The 23,840-nt window shown below is 50.5% G+C and overlaps 1 protein-coding gene across 1 annotated transcript; it reads right to left on the bottom strand.

The window, feature by feature from the left end:
• Window positions 1-790: 790 nt before the first annotated feature.
• PTF1A (pancreas associated transcription factor 1a) lies at window positions 791-2,315 on the bottom strand. The gene is made up of 2 exons (XM_042948373.1): window positions 1,529-2,315; window positions 791-1,134 (listed from the first exon to the last, which is right to left on the bottom strand). The coding sequence occupies exons 1-2, from the start codon at window positions 2,313-2,315 to the stop codon at window positions 932-934; spliced, it is 990 nt and encodes a 329-aa protein (XP_042804307.1). The 3' UTR covers window positions 791-931.
• Between the last annotated feature and the right edge of the window lie 21,525 nt (window positions 2,316-23,840).

The following is a 23,840-nucleotide window of genomic DNA, read 5'->3' as shown; positions in this document are numbered from 1 at the left end:
GGGGTCTCCCGGCGTCAGCGTCCTGGTCTACCCCGTCTCCCTTGAGAGGAGTACTCGGGTCCACATACCTGATCCTGTAACTACAGGAGGGATGGGTCACCGGGGAGCTCACGAGCACCTCTTCCTCCCCAGCCCGCGGAAGCACCATGACCCCCTCCCTCAGCCAGCCCAGAAACTAGCTTTTTGTTCCCACCGGACCCAACTCGCTCGCTTCAAGCACTACGGTGAGACAGGGCAAGGTGACCTTGGGTGAGTCAAACATCGTCTCTGAGCCCTCGCTTTCCCCTCTGAGAAATGGGAATAATAAATACGCCATGACCATTTGCCTCATAGGGTGTTTGGAGGGTAGGATAAATATTATAGCCAAAGTTACTATTTAGGGCAAGGGATGCAGATAAGGGGCCCTCTCAGAGAGGTGGGGCCTAACCCTCTTACCCACTGTCAGCTAAATCTAACTGAAAGGTGGTTTCTTGCTAGAAAGCTACATTTTGCATGGCTGGTTCAGTTATCTTTTACAAAGTTCATTCTTCTTTTTAAAAAGCTACCCCCCTCATGTCTAATGTCTAATGACAAGTAAGTTTTAGAAAAAAGTGTAAACAGCATTTATTAACATCGCTTAGAAATAAACCATATCTGGCAATAAATTAGCATGAAGTTGTCCGGCCAGAGTTCTTCCAACAACGCAGAGTTCTGCCAAAGGTGCTGGGGGGGAAATCACAGGCTATTGCATATTTTTAGAAAATCAGGATAAATTATATAAATTATATACTTAAAAAGAGATCGTCTATTTCATTAACTCGACAGGATAATAAATAGATAAATAACAGTTGATTGCCTTTAGAAAAATGTGATTCTTAAATTACATTATTGATATTTACATGTACAATATGCACAGAGACAGAATCAGATCCTCAGGCGGGTCTGGGGCTTCTCAGGACACAAACTCAAAAGGCGGTTCGTTTTCTATGTTGTTGAAGGGAGATTTGTTGGTGAGTTTTCTGGGGTCCTCTGGGGTCCACACTTTGGCTGTTCGGATAATATTTTGTTCTTTGAGTTGCTTTTCATCAGTCCATGAGAGGGAGTGTCCTGCCAGGGGAGGGAGGCCATAATCCGGGTCGCTGGGGGAGGGGGACCCTGAGGAGGTGAGAAGAGAAAACAGACCATGAACGTCCAACTGTATTCCCAGCGATGCCCTCTCTGGTCCTTTAGGATCCCGTCCTGGGCGCCTCGGCCGAACGGGCGGGTCTTAGGTTTTATTACAACGACCCCGCTTCCTCCACCCCTCGAGCCCCCCAGCGCCCACTCCCCGGAATCCCTGGAGCTGCAAATCTGCCGGAGACGCACGCCCTCCCAGCCGCGGTCAAGTGGCAGAAGGACCCTGCCGAACGCCGACTCGTGCTCAAGGTCGCCGGTGCCGACGGACCCTCTAACTGTCCGTCGCTCGGCCGGTGGGTCCGTTCACCCAGCCCCTCCGGGACCTTCCCGTGCCCGTCCCCGTCTCCCCGAGCTGGGCTGCGGACGCACTTACGGGTGCCCCGATGGCAGATGATGACTTTCTGGGTCTGGCTGCCCGGGCTGTCCCCGCCCAGGCGCCCGCCGCCGCCCGGCCCCCCGCCGCCGCCCGCGCCGCCGCCGCGCAGCGGCAGGTCGGCCTGCACCAGCTCGCTGAGGAAGTTGATGTAGCCGATGGCCAGGCGCAGCGTGTCCACCTTGGAGAGGCGCTTCTCGTAGGGCAGCGTGGGGATGTGCGAGCGCAGCCCCTCGAAGGCGTCGTTGATGGACTGCATGCGCCGCCGCTCCCGCACGTTGGCCGCCTGCCGCAGCTGCTGCAGCTCGGCCTCGGAGCGCACCCGCCGCCGCCGCCGCGCCGCCGCCGCCGCCGCCGCCGCCCCGCTCAGGCCGCGCAGCCGGGCCTCGGGGGACAGCACGGCCGCCCCCGCGCACGGGTAGGCCAGGCACGCGGGCGGCGAGCCGGGCGAGTAGGGGAAGCCGCCGGGGGGCGCCCCTGCGTCGCAGCAGTAGCCGCCGCCGCCGTCCTCCGGCTCGCCGGGGCCCCCCGAGGGCGGCGGGGCGAGCGCGTGCGGGGCCGCCGAGGGCGCGGGCTGCAGCAGCAGGCACGCCCCGTCGCGGTAGCAGTACTCGTGCAGCTGGTGGCTGAGGAACTCCACCTCCGCCTGCTCGTCCGCCAGCAGCTCATCGCCGTCCTCCAGCGGGTCCCGAGAGGACTGGTCGGTGAAGAAGTCCTCCTCGTCAAAGTAAGGAGACGGGAAGGCGTCCAGGCCCCCGGGGAAGTGCTCTAGCAGCACCGCGTCCATGCTCCGTGCCGCCGCGGGCCCGGGGCGGGGGACGGCTGAGGTGGCTCCCGGGATGTTTGACGTTGCAGTTCTGGCTCGAGAGGCAAGCCCCCTCCCTCCGGGCTGGTGCGCCAGAGGCGGTGAGCGCTGCCCGCCCGCCGCCCGCCCCCCGGCCTCCCTGGAGTGTCCGCGGCCGCTCGGCTCTGGCGGGCGCCCGCGCTGCGCCGGGGAGGGCTGTGGCCGACTTGCTGAAGCCCAGGGCCGGCACGCGAGGATTCTTATAACTACATCCACAGGCGCGTGCCAGGGACCCGCGGCGCCAGCCAATCACCGAGTGCGGGGTGCCGGCGGGAGGGGGGGCAGGGAGGCCCCGTCCGCGGCGCCGGGGCCCGGGCGGCTTCGCTCCCAGTGGGAGCTCCCGGGGCGAAGAGGGGGCGGGGATCGCGCGGCCCGGGGCCCCTCGCGTCCCTCCCCGCCCGCTCCTCGGACGAGCGCCTGCGGGGCGCGGGCCTCCGGGGGTCCCTGCGGCCCGCGGCGCCCGCCGCTCGTCTCCCGCGCGCTGCGCGAGGCTGGGCCCTCCCGCGCGGGGACTGGGACGCGCGGCGCGAGGCGTCCGCTCGCAGCCACCAAAGGTCCCATGGGTGCGCGTCGGCGGCGCAGGGTGCGGAGCGGATCGCGGGCGGAGCTCGGGGGTCCGGGGACAAACGCCGGGCTGTCCGGCGGGGTGCATTCGCCGGCCCCTTGCGCGCGCCGGCCTCCCGCCTGAGTTTCGCTGGGTCTCCTCTCATCAGCGCACTTTTCAAGGACTCCTGTAAAGTTTGCACGGTGTGTGCGGGTGGGGTGGGGAGGCGACGCCGTGCAGCTCCCACGCGTTCCAGACTCAGGCCGGAGAAGAGGGGCGCGAGCCTTCGGCCGGTCTCCCCTCCCCTCCTTTACCCCGCCCGGGAGAAATAGATGGGGACACTGGAGGGGCCGCCTTGGAGAGCGGCTCAGTGGGGCACGTTTCTGCGGAGAGCAAATCGAGACCCTAGGGGTTCGGAGCAGTAAAACCTGATACAAAAGGAGTCCAATGAATCGTCTGCTCTGGAGCAGTCCGGAGGGAGGGCATGGAAGTTAAAGGGCGAGTGTGAACCCTTTCAAAGCCTGGGTCCCTCACCTTTCTGACTGGCCACCGGGACTGTCCCTGAATGATTTTTTTTTTTTTTTCTTTCTCGACCTTTAAAAAAAAAAAAACAAAACCCCCCAAACACAAAACCTGTGTGCTTTGGCCCATGACACGCTTTATCACAGCCGGCGATGCAACTCGAATTCTTCAGTATAAGAGTAACAAAGAAACACTTTCAAGGTCGGGGCAATTCCTGGAAAAAGCCAACCTCCAACTCGCACCCCGGGAGAGCAAAGTGGCGCACGTTCTCTGAACAGAAGACTGAGAGGCGAGGGCTTCGTGGGTCAGCCGCTTCCTTTTTCAGACACTTGTCTCACCAGAGGCTTCTAGGGCGTTTTCAGACTCCTCTCAAAATCCAAGGCCGTGCCTTTTAAGAACAGCGATTTCAACACGCTTCTTGGTTTTAGACCTTACACTGTTTCCAACTCAACTGCTGTGACCCAAAAGGTAAGGGCAAAAATTACGTACGGTTAGAAGACCAGAGGTTAATGTCAAAAACCCCAAACAATTTTAACCCAAAGACTTAACTGTTTTACAGCAAGTTCTTTCCTGTGTCAGCCTGTGCCCCTTCCCGGTGAGGTGGCTATCCATGACGCTGATGCAAACGTGGCCGCGTACCCTGTGTCAGACCTGAGTTGCAGTTTCGTGCATCTAGATTTATCTGTCTCACCTCAAAGAGAGGGAAGCTTTTGGGGAGTGGGGGGTCAAGACCACAGATCTAGCCAGCTGGTGGTGTGCACCCAGTTCCCTTTACATTTAAAAGGCCCTCATCCCTTTCCCTCACTTGGTTGGACTGAAATTAAGTGGCAACATGCTCTTGGACCAGTCAGAGGACTTGGGAGAATAATAAATGATCAGACTTCAAAGCCTCATCCAAAATATTGCTAACCGTTCAGTGAAGGCTGGAATCCAGCCTACAAAGGCGGTCTCTTGGAGAGGCTGAGGGGCCTTCTCTGATTCATCCAGGTGGCTTTGGAGAAAGTGGTTATGTTGGGGAGGGAGCTGGGGGTCCTGGGAGTCAGTAGGCGTGTATATGGGGTGTCTTTTTACCCCGTGTGATTTTAACAGCACACAAAATCATCCCACATAGGCTCAGTGAGTTTGTGGTAGAGTACAGAAAATTACCTTGGGCACCTAGGTGAGCTAATGGGATACGAGCTGGAAACCTTACTGCCCCATGAGGCTGAGCAGAGCTAGTGTGAACATTCTGGGCAGTTCTCGGGCTTCGTGGACGAGCATGGGATAGGAGGAAAAGACAGGATAGTCACGTGTTCCAGACATAGCCCTCTTCACCCTCTTGTTCCTCACCCCCACCGTGTCCCCCTTAAAGAATCACCGACTGTCTGGAGACCACTCCTGTTGGGACCAAGGGCTAGGCCTGCAGAGACTGGGATACTGGTGTGGGCATGCATGTAAGTAAGACATGATGGTTCTTTTCTCTAATAAAAAGAAGAAAGACTACACCACTAATAAAGGACATTTTCTCTGGGTCACTGGAGGTCCCAACAGTGTGGACGGCTGCCCTCCGCCTCAGGAAGCAACAGGTTGGTTGAGGAAATGGCTGGAGGCCCAGCTCTCATTCCAGCCCCTCCCTCTACTCTTCGTGGATCCTCTGGGCACACGGAGAGGGACAGGGTCAAAAGTTTGCAGGTGTACTTCGTGAAGAGAGGGGCAGAGATGGTCCCAGAGCTGTGAGCCTCCTCACCCCTGCTAAGGCCCAGCATCCTTCTCCTCCCACAACATCTCTGTCCTCAGAAGAGATGTTCCCTGACATCCTGAGAAATACCTGCCTCATTATAAACTAACACCCATCCGCTAATGTCAGCAGTGGCAGGGGCAATTGCTTCTTTTTAGTTACAATACCGGTGAGGCCTTGTGATTTTTTTTTTTTTTCAAGTCTTTGCTCAGTGCCACCTGCTGCCCCTGGGCCCAGTTGACTCCTCACACACTCTGTCGGGGCTGCCTAGGAGCCTCATACGTCTTCAAGGTTCTCGGTTCCAGAACTTCTGGCAAGGCCCACTGGGCACCGAGGAAGCCTTGCTGCCCCCACCCCACCGTGCCTCTCAGCTCTCTCCCTCCCAGGAGTCTCAAGGACCCGAATACTTGTTCATCTGCATATTTGTTCATCCGTTTCCCATCAAACCCTTCTAGCATCTTGCCCTAGCTTTTGGGAGCAACGACTGGAGAGTTGGAACCCAGGCCCCCCTGGCTCTTTCCCAGGATGAGTTTCGGGCAGACATCACTAATGAAGAGTGGGGCCTCTGGGCTCTCCATCCTTCAACTTGCCCTTCGTCTGTGCCCATGGGGTCTGATGCCTGCTGGGTCTATGTAGACAGCGCGCGAGAGAGTGGGGGAGAGAGTGGAGGAGGGGCAGAAAGAGAGAGAGAGAGAGAGACCGAGGATCCAAAGCAGGTGCCGTGCTGTCAGTGCAGAGCCCGATGTGGGGCTCGAACCCATGAACAGTGAGATCCTGATCTGAGCCAAAGTCAGACGCTTAACCGACTGAGCCACCCAGGTGCCCCAGCAACCCATTCTTTACCCCTCTTCTGCTAGGAAAGGATTTGAAAAATAGAATCACGGGATTAATGGTGAAAGGTTTCTGAGGCCCAGCAGGGTTCAGTGACTTCCCTAAGGTCACACAGCGGGTTACTTCAGCCCAGTGCTGGTTCCACTGGCTGCTGAGAGCGAGTTCCAGCCTTGCTTATACCCATTCATAAAGGGTAGGTTTATATTGGTGTGCAAAGGAGTCAGTCCCGGCCATGTTCTAAATCTGCCCAGATTACCAGGTACCACCTTCCTGGCCTCCCCAACTCTCCGGAGTCCTGGCTGCACTTTGGATACCACAGCGCCTCCTGAGTGCTGAGGGAGGAATCACTGAATGGTGCTATTCCGGGCATAAAACAAAGTATGCAAAATTAAATATGGGATCATGGGGCTTTCTCTGGCCCCAAAGTCACACTTTATTGGTTATGGATGGTTTTTCCACTGAGAAGGCCCCCTGTGATCATGTGACATTGCGTTCCATCCTGGAAATGACGGGCCTGGAGGATGCTTGACCCAGCTTACAAGGCTTTCCTCGAACTACCCCTGCCTACATCACCGCGCCTCTCCTGTACTTTTCACTCCGTCCGTAATTAACATTCCATTTCTCCAGATGCCCTGAGGACTTCTCTCTGGTTTTCTTTGTTTCACTCCTATGGTCCTTTCCACTAATCAGAGCTCCTTGAATTGTTTAGAAGGCCTGCAATTTATTTTATACTAAGATAGGCAGAAAGAGTAATACGAGTGCTAGGAAAGGTAGGAACGGGCATTTTGGAGGACTTGCGGACGTGTTTATCATTCGCCCTCATAATTCTGCAACCTGAAGAGTGTCCTCCTTACTTCAGCTGGCGATTAAGCAAGGCTCAGCCTTCCGTCCACGGTTGCATGGCCGGTATGAGAAGGCGTCAGAATGCAACCCCAGGTCTGTGTGGTTTTGTATCTAAAATATGTTACATAGCATCTTTCTGCCCCTCCTTTGTCTCTACGCCTAATGTAGCTCATTTAATATGATTTTCACGTGGATTGGCTGATTTGCATCTAACGTAGCACCTTGATACGCTGCAGGTATTGTTATTGTTTGCAAATACGAAGATTCAGATAGGCTAAGTAACTCTCTGGGCGTAACACAGCTGCCAGCATTGAGCCACAAGTAGAAATAAGTAGATTTGTAGCACAAGGAGGCGAGATGTCAGAATTGTTTTCCAGATGTTGCCGTCAAACACTCTATCTACTCTGAGGCTTCTCGGCCTAAAAAACAAACAAACGAACAAACAAAACCCAGCTGGGCCATGTCCCATTTGGGAATGAGGGCAGGAGATACAGGTCTGTGGTGAAACACAGAGAAACTCCAAATGCTAAACACCCACCTCCTTCCTTCTTGACTTTACATTTCCCATTGTTAAACATTAATCTTTTGAGGGAGAAACACCAAAATGCTGATATAATTATCCAAATAAGTGTTTTCCGTCATGCCAAGGTTTATTTAATGAATAGCAAAGCTTCTGAGCTCTGTCCTTCAGTCCTGTTATTCTTAAAGGTGTTTGACCTTTTAATGTAAACACCAAAAATCATTATTACCAGACTTGGCCTCCACGGTGAGCAGTGAAAAGAAAATAATAATAATAATTTAATAGAAACGGGAACTTTGGGCTTTTTTTTTTTCCTGTTTGTTTCTTGTCAAAGCTGTCTGTGTTTTCTGGCTTCGTGTCAGTCTGTAGGGCCTTAAGTGGACTGTGGTACATCCATATAGTGATATATTCAGCAGCCTTACCAAAGGAAAAGAATGCTTTAGGTATAGTGATATGAAATGATCTCCAAGATACATCATTAAGTAAAAGGAACAAGAGGGGTTAGTATGCTCCCACTTGCATTTAAAAAAGAAGACCGTGAGGGGGCACCTGGGTGGCTCAGTCGGTTGAGCATCAGACTTCGGCTCAGGTCATGATCTTGATGTCTGTGAGTTCAAGCCCCACATCAGGCTCTGTGCTGATGGCTCAGAGCCTGGAGCCTGTTTCAGATTCTGTGTCTCCCTCTCTCTCTGCCCCTCCCCCACTCATGCTCTCTGTCTCTCTCTCTCTCTCTCTCTGTCAAAAATAAACATTAAAAAAAATTTAAAAAAAGAGGACAGTGAATATATACGAGTGTATCTGGGCAGGCATCAAATGTCCCTAGATGAATACATAGGAAACGGATGACGTCAGTCGCATTGAGAAAGGCACGGAGTGGCTAATGGATAGAATTTTTCCTTGTAGACTGTTTAGGATTTTTTGATTTTTGAAATATGTGAACAGATATGCAAAAACGTAGTTTTGAAATTGATGAACCTTTTTTAAAGAAAATGTTTGGATTGTGATCTCTTCATATAAGCCCTAGAGGAGCTCTCCAGAGAGACCGGATATCAGCTTGTGCCAGTCAGCAAGAACCTTCTCGCAAATAGGACAAATGAGGGCTGGCAGGGGCAGGCAGGCCCAGGGTGCCCTGCCCATGGGCCAGGTCCTGCGTGAACCCCTTCTGTAATCGTCTCAGTCCTCCATGCAGTGTGGTTGAAACGCGGTGGCATTGGATCAGATGTTATCTGCTGCATGAAATCAATATCAGCAAGATTTATCGGGATTCGACAATATAAAGGCAACTTAAAATTACTAGATACTCAATAAAACCACCACATTGCCTGCGTCGTCCACAGTCCCACAGCCCCGAGGCGACTACTGTTAACATTTTGGTCCATTTCCTTCCATGTTTTCCTAATTTTGTACCTTGCATTTTTCACTTGGCTGATGCCATCATCATTTCCGCATGTCTTTACCGACAGGCTTTAACAGCGGCATGATGGTTGAGCATCTGACTTTATCACTGTACGATTTCACTTTCACCTGAGAACGACTCGCTCCTGGGAAGTCAGGATTGAGATCATACTTCCTGCCTTTCTTAGAATACCTCTGTGTTATGTCTGTGGTCTGACTTTATTCCTTACTTGGCAGGCCACGATTTTGATGCCCTTAGGATTTGTTTCTGCTTCCTATCAATAAGACCTTACTTTCTACTCGGTGGTCCTGTAGGTGTCGGGGAACTGAAGTGGTCTTCTTATTATCGTTGCCTTAAAATCCCGTGTAGAGCAAACATTTTTCCTTAGCTGAGTTAACCTTCCTCAAAGAAGCTTATGGCAGACCGTGCTTAGTTCAAGCAGGAAAGTGCCTACTGATGACGCAGGAAACATCAGCTATTCGGGAGAGCCGCCCCAAGGTCCAGGAGGCCAACTTTCATGCTTGTGTGTTCCGAGAAACCAGCCCCCTGCATATAGCTTGCGTGCCTCAGGTTTTGCCACTACAAGACCCTTCTCAGGGTCTTAAGCCTCCACTAGAGATTTAAGCCTATTTCTGTGACCTGGAAAGTAGCCCCTCACTTTCCACTGCAATCCCTGGGCATTAAGCCAGAGAGGCTGGGTAGCACAGAGTTCACGAGTCGACACTGGAGCCTGGATTCCAGTGACTCTGCTACCGATCAGCTGTTTGGGCAATGCGGTGAATCTACCTGTGCCTCCATTTCTGCATATGCGAAAGGAAATAATAACGCTACTGTCTCATTGCATAGTGTGAGAGTCAAGGGCAATATAAATACAGGGCCAGGCACACAGTAGCGGCTGGTCAGTAAGTGGCTTCGCAGGGGTAGATGCTCAGTAAACACTGGTGGAACGGACAAGGATAGACTGTCAGTGGGAAGCAGAAGTCTTAATACCCAGATGGGAGTCGTTCTTATTGGCTTTGCCGGCCAACCTCTACTCGGTCCCCAGAGGGAGAGGGGACACGTATCAACAAATGGATCAACAAATGCTAAGCTTCACTCCCCATTGACATGAGGAGGTGCAGCTGTTCTCAGAACTTTTGGGGGCAGTTAGGATTAGGCTAATAGTTGTAGTCTTTTGCTATAGTTTATAGTCTTTTGCTAATGTTCATGGCTATACGGTGGGGGCTAGAAGAATGACCCATTTATACACTGTGGCCCATGGAGAAAAGCCTGGAAAGGGGCAGAGCAAGATCCCAGCACTCGACTGAGGGTGTTCACGGAGGCCAAGCTGTCCGTCCTGTTTCTCTTCCACAGGAGCCTCTCAGAGACACCGGTTAGACCCACACTGAGACCGGGCATACGAGAGTGGGGCGGGGGCTGGATTTCCCCCTCACGCCTCCATTCTTACTGGCCCTTTGGGGAAACCAGAGGTCTTTCCTCACCTGGAAGGAAAAATCAGGTGGGCCTGTTCTATGCTACAATCTCTGCACAGTCTGCTCATGCCCGTCTAACCAGGGGATTAGAGCCTTTTCCACTCTTCGTAACAAGGGATGTTTCCATACCCAGGAATCTGATTGTCCTGGTGAGAACCTCTCATTAGAGCTCTCATTTCCATGGACTTTGGATTTCCTGGATCTGTATTTCTTAAAGCTCCATAAATTATGACGTTTTTTCTTTTTTTTTTTTTTTTGTGGCCTTGTGTAGATGATCGTTTTAAAATGACAACAAAGTATGAGCATATTCTGTTCCACCACCCTATAACCTGGCCTGCCTTTGAACTTGGAGCCTGAGTTTGAATTAACATTCAAGTTTAAGACTGTGGTGGTACCAACAGAGAGGCTATTTGAACTGCTAAAGAAAACACACAGACATTGTGCCTGCGCCCAGAAAAGACTAAACTAACCACAACACAGGCTAGACAAACAAAGCCATTATGGTAGTTTCCATGATAAATTAATTAATTAAAGTGGGGGAGAAATGAATACACCGTAGGGACCAACATCACGTCAACTTTGTGAATGGTGAATGTCGTTACCACAAAGTCATATCGTCGGTCGCATTAAGGTTAGTTTGAATTTTATTGACTTCTAGATTAAAAAGAAATCAAAGACCAACACACATCTAGAGTGGATGCCAACTTTATATTAGCAAATATTTAAGCAATTTCATATTAATAATAATTTAAGCTGACGCCGAGGGCCCATAAAAACTTACCTTTTAAAATATTTTTTAAGTTTTATTTATTTATTTTGAGAGACACAGAGACAGTGTGAGTGGGGGAGGGGCAGAGAGAGAGGGAGAGAGAGACTCTCAAACAGGCTCAGCACTGCCAGCGCAGAGCCTGACGTGGGGGCTCAAACTCATGAGACCAGGAGATCGTGACCTGAGCTGAAACTGAGAGTCGGACGCTTAACCAACTGAGACACCCAGGCGCCCCCCCATAAAAGCTTTTACCGGTGGTTGTATTGGTTTTTCTGTGAAAAGCATTGAGATTATGCGTATGTAAGGACAGATACACATATACGTGCCTATACGCGTATACGTGCATAACATATATCCAAAGCTGGGGAACCAGCTTTATTGAGATATAGTGATATATCACTCTATCACACATATACGTTTAAAGTGCACCATGTAATGAGTGCATACGCTTATATTCTGTGAAATGTTTACTCACAGTAAGGCGAGTTAAAGGTATGAATGAGAAGTGATATCACAGGCATTAAAAAAAAAAACAAAACTGAAGGGTTCTCTTCCACTGGTATCTCTTACCTGGAGCCCTGCTTGTCTCTATAAAGGAATCGATTTAAGACTTTGATTGTCTCCAGTTTTTTTTGACTGCACACCTTGCATTATTCTGGATAAAGGTCTGACTTCTTTAACAAATATCTAAAGATAAGAGTGATTAAGATATTACACTTAGGGGTGCCTGGGTGGCTCAGTCAGTTGAGCGTCCAGCTCTTGGTTTTGGCCCAGGTCATGATCTCATGGTTCGTGGGCTTGAGCCCCGCTCCGGACTCTGTGCTATTGGCGTGGAACCCGCTTGGGATTCTCTCTCTCTCTCTCTCTCTCTCTCTCTCTCTCTGTCTCTGCCCCTCCCTCTCTCTTTCTTCCTCTCTCTCTCTCTCTCAAAATAAATAAATAAGCCTAAAAAAAATTACCTTTATATCTCTCTCATGTAATAATCCAAGCATAAGCAATCTGAAGTTTATACAGAGACTAAATGGGCTGGGGTCAAACTTCCTTGTGACTTGCTACTCTGTCTTCCTGAAATATGTCTCCGAATCCCAGGTCTAAGATGGCCGCTCTATCTCCCACCCTTATATCTGCCTCCCAGCCACCAAGAAGAAGGAAAAACAAAAGGCACACTCCTTTCCTTTTAAGAATGTGACCTAGGGGTGCCTGGGTGGCTCAGTCAGTTAAGCCTCCGACTCCTGATTTCAGCTGGGGTCATGATCTCCCAGTTCTTGAGTTCAAGCCCCGAGTCAGGCTCTGTGCTGATAGCACTGAGCTTGCTTGGGATTCTTTCTCTCTCTTTCTCTCAAAATAAATAAACTTAAAAAACAAAACAAAACTTTAAGAACATGACCTGAAGTTTGCACACATCAAAGCTGCTGACATTCAGTTGGCCTGAGCCATCACATGGCCACTGTTAGCTGCAAGGGAAGCTGACAATATGGTCTTAAGTGGGTAGCCAGTGGTCGTCCTGGTTCAAATTTGGAATGCTGTTAAATAAGGAGAGAAAAACACTGTGCGTGTGTAGGGAATAAGATAGGCTGTGCCTCACATCTTATCACTACCGTGTTTGAGCACGTACTCTAAATGTGAATTTATGTATATTTATGCATTTAAAATTGCATAGAAATAAGACTGTATTAATATATTGCATACATTTATCAACATGTATAAAAAGAAATTTTAGGAAGATGAGAAAAAATATAATTAAAGTTCTAAGATTTTTCCTGTAGTCCAATGGAACATCTTGTTCACTTTGGAGACTGCTGGTCTATATAATGCCAAACAATCAGTTACGTTTCTCCTTTAAAGCCAAAGTGTCTTATTATTACTTTTTTTTTTTTTTGCATCATTATATAGAAAGATAAACAATGTGGAAATACTTCCTGGAAATATTTCCTCAGGAAATACTGAGACAATGTGAACACGCTTTCTTTTAAGTCTCAATTTATCCCTTTAAAAACACATTTTGCGGGGATACAGAGATAAATAAAATGCAGTCTCTCTGACTTAAGACATCCCGGGGGTAGTTGGAGAGGGAGCGATCGTTTCAATCCAGCGTAGTAAGGGCTATTGTGGAGGGTTAGGGGATCAGCGTGAGAGGTTTGTAAGGAGAACGATACTGTGCTAGGTGAGTCTTGAGTGAGTCTAATCACACAGGAAGGGGCAGAAACGTGTTGCTGGGAGTTTGAATACACTTACAAAAGCCCAAGGCAGGCAATCGCCCGTGGTTTTCCCTGCTTTAGGGGAGTGGGTACCAGCAAATCCATGGGATGTGACAGGCCGGGTCTCCAGCAAGCCCACGGTCAGTGCATTTCACTTTGCCTTTTTGGGTCTCCTTTCTTAGTCGTGCCTCCGCTCCGGCACGGAGTGGCCTCCTGATGACCACATCTATGCCCCACCAAGACCCATGTCCTCAAAGAATGTCCGGTGCTCCAAATTATCCTTTCTGCCCTCTTTAAAAGCAGATTACTTCAGGGCCATTGATCTCAGCCAGAGGCCATAAAGGAAAACATCTGCTCCACTAAGGTGTGAGCCTCCCATAGCAACCGAGGGGTCATCTCTCTGGCATGTTTTAGTGCCCTTGAAAGGTAATGCCATAAATCACAGGGACGAATTTTTAAAACGTGGCCTTCTTGCAACATTTTGGGAGGAGTCGGAGATTTCCCGAAGCCCCTGGAATCTCTCACCTTCATTTAGTCTTTGCCAGCCTTGGAAGCCTCTTTCTCTGTATTCTCCTCGGGGCAGAACACCTTCCTTTCTCACACGTGTCCTCGTGTCTTTTTTTTTCAGATGCTTGAAACCTACCTGAGCACAAGCCCCTTGTAAAAATCCAAGATAGAGTGGGAAAATGTGTAGAGATTCCTAATGTGGAATGCGTGGGAGTAGGAAAATGTGTAGGAGATGTCTTGGGTGGAACTAAGGACAAAGCTGCCAATGCCTCGTCCATTTGAATTCTCGCCACCCTGATTTAAAGTGAGGTGAGAGCTTTATGTTGACACTGGCCTTAGAGGCCCCCAGTACTTAGCGCTTTTCCTCTTCGGCTGGGCAGATCTGAGCAGAGAAGAGGGGAAGGCACAGAAGGATCGTGTTAGGCATTCTAGGTGCTTTACAATAAGGGTTAACCCGAAAAGCGTCCACTCTTAGGTCGCCACCTGTGTGGTGAGCTGGCAGGACAAGCTGTGGATCTCTGTGTCTTCTTCCAGGCAGGGGGTAGATAAGCTTGTGGCTTCCCTACTGTCTTTGGGGTGAGCTGTGGGTTTGGGGTAAATACGAGATGAGAACGAACATGGCGTTTCTGGGAAGAAGCGTTAAGAGCCGGCGTGCCATTTGCTTTTCCTTCCAGAAGCAAAACGTCTGTCAGCCTGGGACCTTGAGTGACTGTGAGGCACAGGGTCCCCCTGAAAACCCTCATGGAACAGGGAACCTGGACTAGAAACTTCTAGTTGTGTTCAGCCACTGAGATTTGGGGCGGCTGCTGCTGCATCACCTGGCTTAGCCTGATACACCTGTCTTGCAGCCCTTTACCTTGGGTCACTGTAGACATACTCGGTACATTAGCATACTAGTTTAAAATCTGATTCCAGTTCACAGAAAACAACTTGAACTACCTTAAACATTTAAAGACGGCTATGGCACGGGACACCGGGCGATTCCGGGAATCCAAGAGCAGGAATTTAGCGAGGCCTCGGGAAGGCAGCAGGACGGGGTGTCTTGGATACTGAAAACTCTGATGTCCGGTCTCTCCTTCTTCCTTTGGTCACAGAACCCCACGATGTTAGCTGGACACATGGGCACCCAGCATGAAAACTGCCTTTTCTAGTGGCCCTTGTAGCTCAGTGTGGCTATGAAACTAACTTCTAACTGACAGGTCATGAGCAGAAGTGATACTCCCTTTGGGTGCTCGATCTCTGGGGAAGAATGCGCCCTGTGTTGCCACTTTCCCTCTTTCTGCTGGTTGGAATACGGATGCAATGGCAGCCGTTGGAGCAGCCACTTTGAACCACGAGATGAAAGCTAGAGGTTGAGGATGTGTGTGCAACCAGACAGAAGGAGTCTGAATCGCCCACGTCATTTAGACCCCACACCAAGCCCGGAGTGCCTGTCCAGTTTTGTTTTGTTTTTGTGAGAAACAGAATTCCGTCCCACTTGAACCACTATATTTTACCCTGTTTTATAGAGCAGCCTAATTTGTATCCTAGTCAATGCCTCATGATCCGGAAAGATGTCTGGACACTCTCTCCATCTTTCCTGTGCCTCATTTTGCTCCCTCTGCAACCTCTGCTTGGTTCTTATGTCTATGGGGCAGTTTTCGCTGCTTTCTAGTTCTTTTTGTGGAAAAAATGGCTGCTTCTGAGGAGCACCGTGTTCATCGGTGTGGCAAATATTTATCAAAAACCTATTCTGTGCCAGGAATGGTGATAAGCACAGGTGACAGAATGATAAATACAGCAGATCTTTTTTCATGGAGCTTACCGCCTACTGGGGATAGCAAATAGAGGTTGAAATAAATGTGAAACAGACAAACAGGGAATGGTTGTCATGGCTTTGAAGAAATAAAAGAACTTTATTAAGGATGAAGTAAAGAGAGGTGATGAGAATGGAAATGTAGGCAGGCCCTAGATTAAGAAAGACCTTGTAAGCTGTATTAAGGGATTTGGCATAACACAGACCAATCATCTCCAGAGCGGATAAGAAGATCCACTGGAGTATGAAAAGAAAATAATGAATTATAATCTATATCTATATTTTTAGACAGAAAGAGAGGGTGTGAGCTGGGGAGAAGCAGAGGGAGAGAGAGCGAGAATCTTTTTAAAACATTTTTTAAAAATGTTTATTTATTTTTGAGAGAGAGCATTCGAGCAGGGGAGGGGCAGAGAGAGAGAGAGAGGGAGAATCCAAAGCAGGCTCCAGGCTCTGAGCCATCTGCACAGAGCCGGACACGGGGCTCAAACTCAGGAACTGCAAAATCATGATCTGAGCCAAAGGCAGATGCTTAACCAACTGAGTCACCCAGGCACCCGTGAGAGAGTGAGAATCTTAAGCAGGCTCCACACTCAGCACAGAGCCCAATTCGGGGCTCTATCCCACAACCCTGGGATCATGACCAAAGCGGAAATCAAGAGTCAGATGCTCAACTGACTGAGCCACCCAGGCGCCCCTATAATCTATATTTTTACTTCATTATGTTAAAATGTGTTTGTCTTATTCTTTACAATGTGTGTAATTGACTAGCACGGGAGCCCTGGAGTAGCACAAGTTTACAATTTCTACATAAGCAGTCAGGGAATGGGGAAGCCAGGGAAGGGTTTTCGGCAGGGGGTAACATGATCAACTTTACTGTTTAGAAAGGACCCTCAGGCTGCCAGGTTGGAGAACGAGAACGGACTGGAGCAAAGCAGGATTACAGGCAGGCAGGGAGGCCAATCAGAAGACTGCAAGGAATGGCTGAGAGATTCTGAAAGCCTGAACTGGGGACCGCAGATTGGAGACACATTCTAGAAAGGGGATTTTAGGACGTGGTAACTTACTGAATGGGGGGCTTGGAAAAGAGAGAGAAACAAAAATGATTCAGAGGATTCTGCTCTTGGTATCAGGATGAATGGCGGGCCTGTTTCCTGCAGTTTTATGCGTGATAAGGTCTGGAAGTTATCCTTAAGTGTGGGGGCATGGAAGTTACTGGTGAAAAGGGCTAAGGAGAGTTTCAGTGTGAGAGTGCAGGCCAGAATACAGTGTGCTGAGGACTGAATAAAGGTGAGGAAACAGAGACACCTGATTTGGGCAACTTATTCAAGAAATTCAGTTGTGAGAGTGGAAGTGATTTGCTCCTTGCTTTTAGATGGGAAGGACTTTCTCTTACTTTGTTAAGAAATCTATTCTCCCCCTTTCTTCTCTTAAACTATTCTTTTCAGACACACACCCATCTTATCCTTTCACCAATTCCCTTTTCCAATTTCTCTGTTCCTTTAAGAAAATCTCTTAGTCAAAGGCCAATTCTAATAATAGATGACGCCTATAAACGTAATTATGGTGACGCACCTGCAAAAAGGAAAACATTAGAATCTTAGCGAGAAGCTAATATCCGATAAGGAAATAAGGCAGACCACCTCTAAAACCTTTAGGAGTACCCACAGGATTCATTCAGACCCTCCTAAAATTGGCGTCTGCCTCATTCTCTTTTTCAGGTTGGCCCTGAAAATCATTAAACCCCACTTGTTACAGTGCCCCGTGCTATTTTTCTACAGTTTTTTGACTCCGTGAAGGATTTTGAGGGCCGACCTAGGAAGTCAACTCCATTAACATTCTCCTCCCTAAGGAAAATAGCATTAGGAAGTTTTGCTTTACAGAGGCCAACCTGAGGGGTTTGAGTTCTTGGCTTCTGGGGTCTTTGGGAGAACAGAGGGGTCCACGCGGGTTACCCACCTAGGGAATAGCACCTTCCTCGGTTTCTTCTGGGCAGGGGGTGACTCTGGCACTGGGAGGGAGCCTGAGAAGAGAGGCCAGTGCTTTCACCTTTGTAAAAGGTGCACCCAAACTCAGGCCCATCTTTGCACAGGAAGATAGACAAGGCGAAGATGGGCCTGCTTGGGAAATTCAGGCTAAATCGAGCAGGCCCCTGGAGGTTCAAGCACCCCAACACGGGCAAATGCCCTTCCCTGGCACAGCCCTCGCCTCCACTCAGAAGTTCTCGTCTCTTGTGACCTGCCTCTGCCCCCAGCCTTGAAACTGGGCCGGGGAGTCCCATAAATAACCTGCCGTAGTCCCCTGCCCCCGCTGCTTTCTTTTCCACCCCCTCAAGACCTGGGCCTGCACCCCAGGCTGGCGGCTCTCGCGGAAGAAGAGAAAAAGACTAAACCGCGCGAACGGCGGGCGCTGGCGCAGCCAAGCGCCCCTCCCCTGCCCCCCTTCTCAGAGCCCCCCTTCCCGGGGCGTTTGTATAGTTGACACCTGCAGCACGGGCGGCCGCCGGGGCTTCCCGACACAAGGCGCTGGTACCTGAGCCCTTGACTGGTAATGCACCATAAACGGCTCCTTTCAGGCCCTTTCAGAGAGGGAGCGCGGAGGTCACCCTGTCTACAAACCCCTCTGTGTCCGCCACGTCTCCCGGGCCCCGGGTGCCCGGGCCTCCAGCCGCAGAGCACGCCGGTCCGTGGGAATCCCAACACTTGTGCTCCAGCCCGGCCGGCGGGGCGGGAGGGGGGGAGTGAGACCACCCGGCCCTCCCCCAGCCCGGCCCCCTCCGCCCGCCCCAGGCTCGTTCACAGAGCGCAGCGAGTGGAACGAATGGGTGCCGGCGTCCTCAGACGCTCGCGGAAATCAAATGATAAGGCGGGAGGGGCCCCAGCCCCCGCCTGGCGGCCGACGCCCACTCCGCCCTGAAAGGTACAACGCAGGTGTCCGGCGACACAGCGCCTAGCCTCCGGCCCCTCTCTCCCGGGAGCGTGCGCGGCCCACAGTAAAAGGCCAGGCTCTCGGGGGCGCGATCCCGGCTCAGGGGCTGCCCCGGCTGGGCGCGCGCACCCCTGCAAGGGCGGGTGGGGTGGGAGCGTGATTGTACCTGTGGCGCAGGCGGGCCAGGGAATGCGGCGCCGTCAGCCGCTGCGTGTATTTTGGGCCATCGCAGGTGCCCGAGCAGCTGCTGCGAAAGGAGCGTCACTGGCCGCGGCGCCGAGGCAGCCATTCACCATCTCGCGCGCCCAGCTTTGCGCCTTGAGTTTAGCGCACGCAGCGCTGAGCCGCGGGGGCTTAAGGATAAAGGGGGACAGTGTTTTCCGGAAACATTGCCCCCGTGGGGAGAGAGGGGGAAAGAGAGAACGACACGAAATGGGGAGAACACCCACGCGCAAGACAGCTACAGCCACCGTCGTTTGCCAGTTAAGCTTCCATCTACCCGGCTGTCCTGGCTCCGGGGGCAGAAAGGCGGGAAGGGGGAGCAGCGCCCCGGGCTGGCGGCGCCTGGGGCTCGCGGGAGCCGCTGGCCGAGGTCACCCAAACCCAGCGAGCGAGCCTCGGTCTGCGGGAGAGCCCGCGGGGGGCAGGGGAGCCGCCGCGGCGCGGGAGGGAGCGCGCAGCCTGAGGCCGGTGCTCTGGCGCCGCGCGCCCCCTCCCGGGGCCGCAGGGAACCGGGGTTACCTGGGGAGCCGGGCTTTGTCGGTCACGCTGGCTCTCTGCGGCCCCAGAACTAATTAAACGCCTCTTTTGGCCAAGGAAAGCCTCGCGCCCGACGGGGTGGGGGCGTGTGGGGGCGGCATGTGGGCACGGGAATAATCAGCCCCATTCTTGCGCCTGTACAAAACCCGCGGCGCAGCGAGAAGTGAACAGCGGCCGCCTGAATGGAGGTTTCAAAAGGCGACACCTGCAAGCACGGCCGGTTGTGAATTGAATGGAGTCAAGCGCGGCGCCCGCTCGTACCTGAGCCGCGAGCTATTAGTGTCAGGGGCTCCCGGTCGCCAGGGCGGGGAAGCGCGCGGCCCGGCCGCCCGCGCTGAATACGGCAAGCTGCCGCGCGGCCGCTCCATGGGAATGTCGCCACTTGTGCTGCTCGCGGTCGGGAGGGGGTGCGCTGCCCTTTCAGAGACAGACACAATTAGGCAAAATGCTCAATGAACATTATAAATGATGTGCGATCGCTCTGCAGATTGCCTGGCAAATCAAATTATATGGTCGCTCGCGGGCTATTTCCATGTGCTTTTAAAACTTAAACAGGTATTCGCCGATTTAAAAAAAAAAAAAAAAAGCCGACTCAGGGATTCCGGAAAATAACAACTGAAAGACTCGGTGTTGAATATTCACACGTCCCCTTTGTTAGCGATTGACTTCACAATGGGCTTGGGGAGGGGGTGCGCTTGGACGAGACACATTTTTTACTGTCTTCCATACTGCAGAGGAAGGCACCAGAAGTTTGCATTTATTACAACTCACAATTACAGTGGGACCTTCTTTTTTCTTTTAAGACTAAAATTCTCATAATGAATGACTTGAAAGCTACTGTCATTCTAATCAGATGGAAGAAACATTCTAATCAGATGGAAGCTGGCCCGGGTGCGCTTGGGGAGGGGCGAGGAAAGACCCGTGCTGCTCCCTGGCACTGAGTGCTAACCCTGGAGGGAGCTGGCTGGGGAAACCGTTGCTCCACGCTCCACGCTGCCCAGGCTCGGGGCCTCGGGCTCAGCCCTGCGGGCCCCTGGCTGCCCACCGGCCTCCCTGCCAGCCGCTGCGCTTCAGGACAAGCAGCGCGTGGGGCGAGCGAGAGAAAGCGGCGCCCAGCGCGGTGCGCCCAGGGCGGCTCCGGCAACGGCACGGGCACGGGTTCCCGGGCACCCTCGCTCCGTCCCGCTTTGGCCCTACGCTCTTTGGCTGGCGACTTGTGGAGGAGAAGGGGCAGCTGGAGGCGCCCAGATTGCGCGAACCCCCGCCGAGGCCAGGAGTCGCGCCGCAGGCAAGGGACTGTCAACCAGGAAAAGCAGAGTCGATTTTAGTTTCTAAAAAAGGAAGCAAGGAAGCGGCAGCAATCCGCTGCCTCCCATCCCCGCCGACCTCCATCTCATTTTCGATTTTCTACTCTTTTGGTTTTCAGATAATTGGGCCGGAGGGAGGGGTACAGAATTGGGGCTCCTGAAGACAGTTGGCAACTATATATTGCTGATGAAAGACCAACAGGAAGGAAGACGAAATCTGGCTTTTTGGTTCGCCTTTGTCACTGGGTCACTGTGTTTTCTTGGGCAAGTAGCTTAACGTCTCCGGCTCAGTTTCCGCATTCTTGAAATGGGAATAATGTTGCCAGGGTCCGATTCGTCTTCCTCGCGTTTGTATTACTTTAGTTGGGAACGGCGAGCTTTTTGGTAGATTGTTCTTGTTTGTTAGCCTTAAAGTCAAGGGTTATACACAAACCCGAGAGGTAAAAAGCTCTTAGAAGGACAAATCTCAGAAGACCAGAGGCCTGAGCACTTGCGTTCCCCTCCCACCTTCCGTCTCCGTCTGTGCATGTGTGTCACTTTCTGTTGGGACAGGAGGCAAAGAATGCTCTTCCTAACTGCTTCCCGATGCAAAGAGGGAGTGATGAGAGCAGAACCAGACCAAAAGACAGCCCATCTGGCAGCGTGCGCGCGCGTGTGTGCGTGCGCGCGCGCTTAGATTCAGAAGGAGGCAGGTCGCGAATAAATTTTCATCTCTGGTCAGAAACTTTTCCTGCTGGTACCCGTGGCCACTCCGTGAAGAACAATTTATGATGTTCTTTTAAGAATAAGGAAGGCCAGTTTAGTTGACAAAGAACATTTCTTTATCACAGTTCTGGGAGTGCGAGTTCGCTAGTGAGGTTACGGGGAACCCAGGAAAGAGCCAGGTGCGCTGGCCTTGGTGCTGAAGGTAAAGGCCACGCCTTCGGAGGCAACGTCTCCCAAATCAGTGGCCAGTGAAGCTGCCAAAAGAAATTCGACCACACCCTCTTAATACTTCCCTCCCTCCCAGAGGGTGTGCTTGTTTCGTGTGTGTGTGCGCGCGCACGTGTGTAAAGTGGGAATAAGGTCAAAGCCACTAGCACTAGAACATAAAGAGAGGCCCACTAAATTTTAGTTAATTGAGTGGATTTTTGGGTACCTTTCTCTTAATCCCTTCCATAGCTAAATTCATTGTGGGAAATTTTTACTAAATAATGGTCTTAGAATGTCTTCAAAGTACATGAACTTTTTTGTCCTGGCTTTCTTTCCACAATTTGATTTTAAACATTGTTGTGAGGACGTTTGGACAGAGGCGAAACTTATCAAAGCCCAGAGCTGTTCAACCCAACATTCTACTCCCTGAAGGTTTTTAGGTTCTGTACTATCTCTGGGCTCAGAAAAAGGGGATTACATCTCAGAAAAAGAAATGAGGACTGGGACAGAGTGACCTTGGAAAAGTAAAGCTGGTTTTAACTAATATTCTATTCTGAGGTCTCTAAGGAAAGTCTTTTGGTACTGGGTTAAATGGGTGATGAAGGGTTCATGTGTGTCATTTGTGGGAAACATTTCTCAGGGGTTAAAACACGATTGAAACACCATGGGCCAATATTTCTGTTCACTTTTCTGTCACAGTATCATATTTAATAATTAAAAATCCATTTCTATGACCTTCACATTGAAAATAGAAACCAAGTAGCATGTGTGAAGATGTACACTTTAACAAGTTAAGAAAAGAAACAAATATTTGAGTTAAAAGTAAGAAAATAAGATACAGTGGAACTAAGTTCTGCACACTTCCAATAGATCGTCTAAGATTTTGGCTCCAAACTTCCCAAAAGTTAGTACAAAGAGGAAACATGATAAATGTCATGATTCACAGTGGGTAAAATACAAGTCAACTGCTTTCTCATAGAAAAACAACTATTTATAGTATGGACACCTGAGAGAAATTTCTTCTATGTGTCTCCATAAAATGATGTCTTGAGCACTGACCTCAACAATGTCCCTAAAGTAAATGGATTTGAGTTATGTGGGCTGGCTTCTATTTCTGTCACTCAGTATAGCCCTACAATATCCCCCTTTGTCTGAGGAAGAACAAAACAGCTGAGAAAAGGACCTGGCAAATGCCATGCTTACCCGCTCCCAGTGCACTGTTGGAATCTGAGTGTGGAGGGCAAGCCATGCTGGGAGTCCTTATACTACAGTTCTCGCACGTTCTAAAAGATTTGCAAAAATACTCAGGGCACCCAGGTTGGTATCTAAGGTAAGATCAATGACAGGGCTGCCGCTGTCCCTTGTGCTGGAAACCATCAAAAACACCTCTGGGCCAGTTTAGTGTCCGTGAAAATCATCTGTTGCAACTTTGCATTCCTAGGCTCTAGATATTCTGACTCAGTATCAGTATCACTGAAAAAACATATTTACAAATATGTATACTGAACTTCATATCTTTGCACCCCAGGTATGCAATGAGATCACCAAAATTGTTTTTCTTCCTGAAGAGAGCTAAAGGAAGCTCGCAGCCTTTCCTGCAGCTATGTGGGACTGTGCGATTGAATCCTGACGAATAGAATGTAAGCAAAGTGATACAGATGACTTCTACCATTGGTCCCTAAAACTACCCTTGCATTCTCATGACATTGGCCTTTCATCTCTTGTTAGCTGCCAGCTGGACACAAAGAATCTAGCAGAGGGCTCTGAGGCCCTGGATGATAGCAGAGACATTACGTAGAAAGAATCTGTGCCCCTGCATGGGAAGACCACCCTTTACAACCTATTCATGAACTTGAAATAAGCAGTGACTGCAGTGTTCTGCTGGTAAAGCTACTGAGATTCAGGGACTGCTTCTTACGGCGTCTAGCTTTACTCACCTGAATACACCAGCTGATTCTAAAATGGCCTAATAACTACATTTGGAGAGACCACATCATACAAAACTATGATGAAGCAAATGATTCACTCTGGTGACAGTTCCCCAGCTTATAAAAATGACTCAAACGGCAAGATTCCAAATATGGTAGCAGTCCAGGTGAATGCAAGGTTTGGGGTAAGGACCTCTCTAATGACCTCTTATGAATGTCGCCACCTCAACAAAATATACTTGGAAGTTATTGGTTTTGTGCTATTTGTTTTCTGAAAACGTCCCTTCTCTTTCTCTTTCTTCCTTGATCCTGTCATCACTTGGGGGGGGGGGAAGATGAGTCTCAGAGAAAAAAGGAAGGAAGAGCACTCTTGTCTGTAGACAGTCTGCTATGGGCAGACACTATACTTAATACCTTTCATGCATTATCTTATTTATGCTCACATATATTCCTCCAAAACGGACATCAATATTCTAATTTGACAATGAAGACTCTAAAAACTTTGGCAGAATTCTTGCCCTAA

This window comes from Panthera leo, chromosome B4 (genome assembly GCF_018350215.1).
Source record: "Panthera leo isolate Ple1 chromosome B4, P.leo_Ple1_pat1.1, whole genome shotgun sequence".
NCBI lineage: Eukaryota > Metazoa > Chordata > Mammalia > Carnivora > Felidae > Panthera > Panthera leo.
This window is presented reverse-complemented; position numbering and strand designations above follow the sequence as displayed.

Coding starts and splice junctions, on each gene's coding strand:
- PTF1A (XM_042948373.1), bottom strand. CDS start 2,315: ATGGACGCGGTGCTGCTAGAGCACTTCCCCGGGGGCCTGGACGCCTTC. Junction 1,135..1,528: donor CATCTGCCATCGGGGCACCC/GTAAGTGCGTCC, acceptor TCACCTCCTCAG/GGTCCCCCTCCCCCAGCGAC.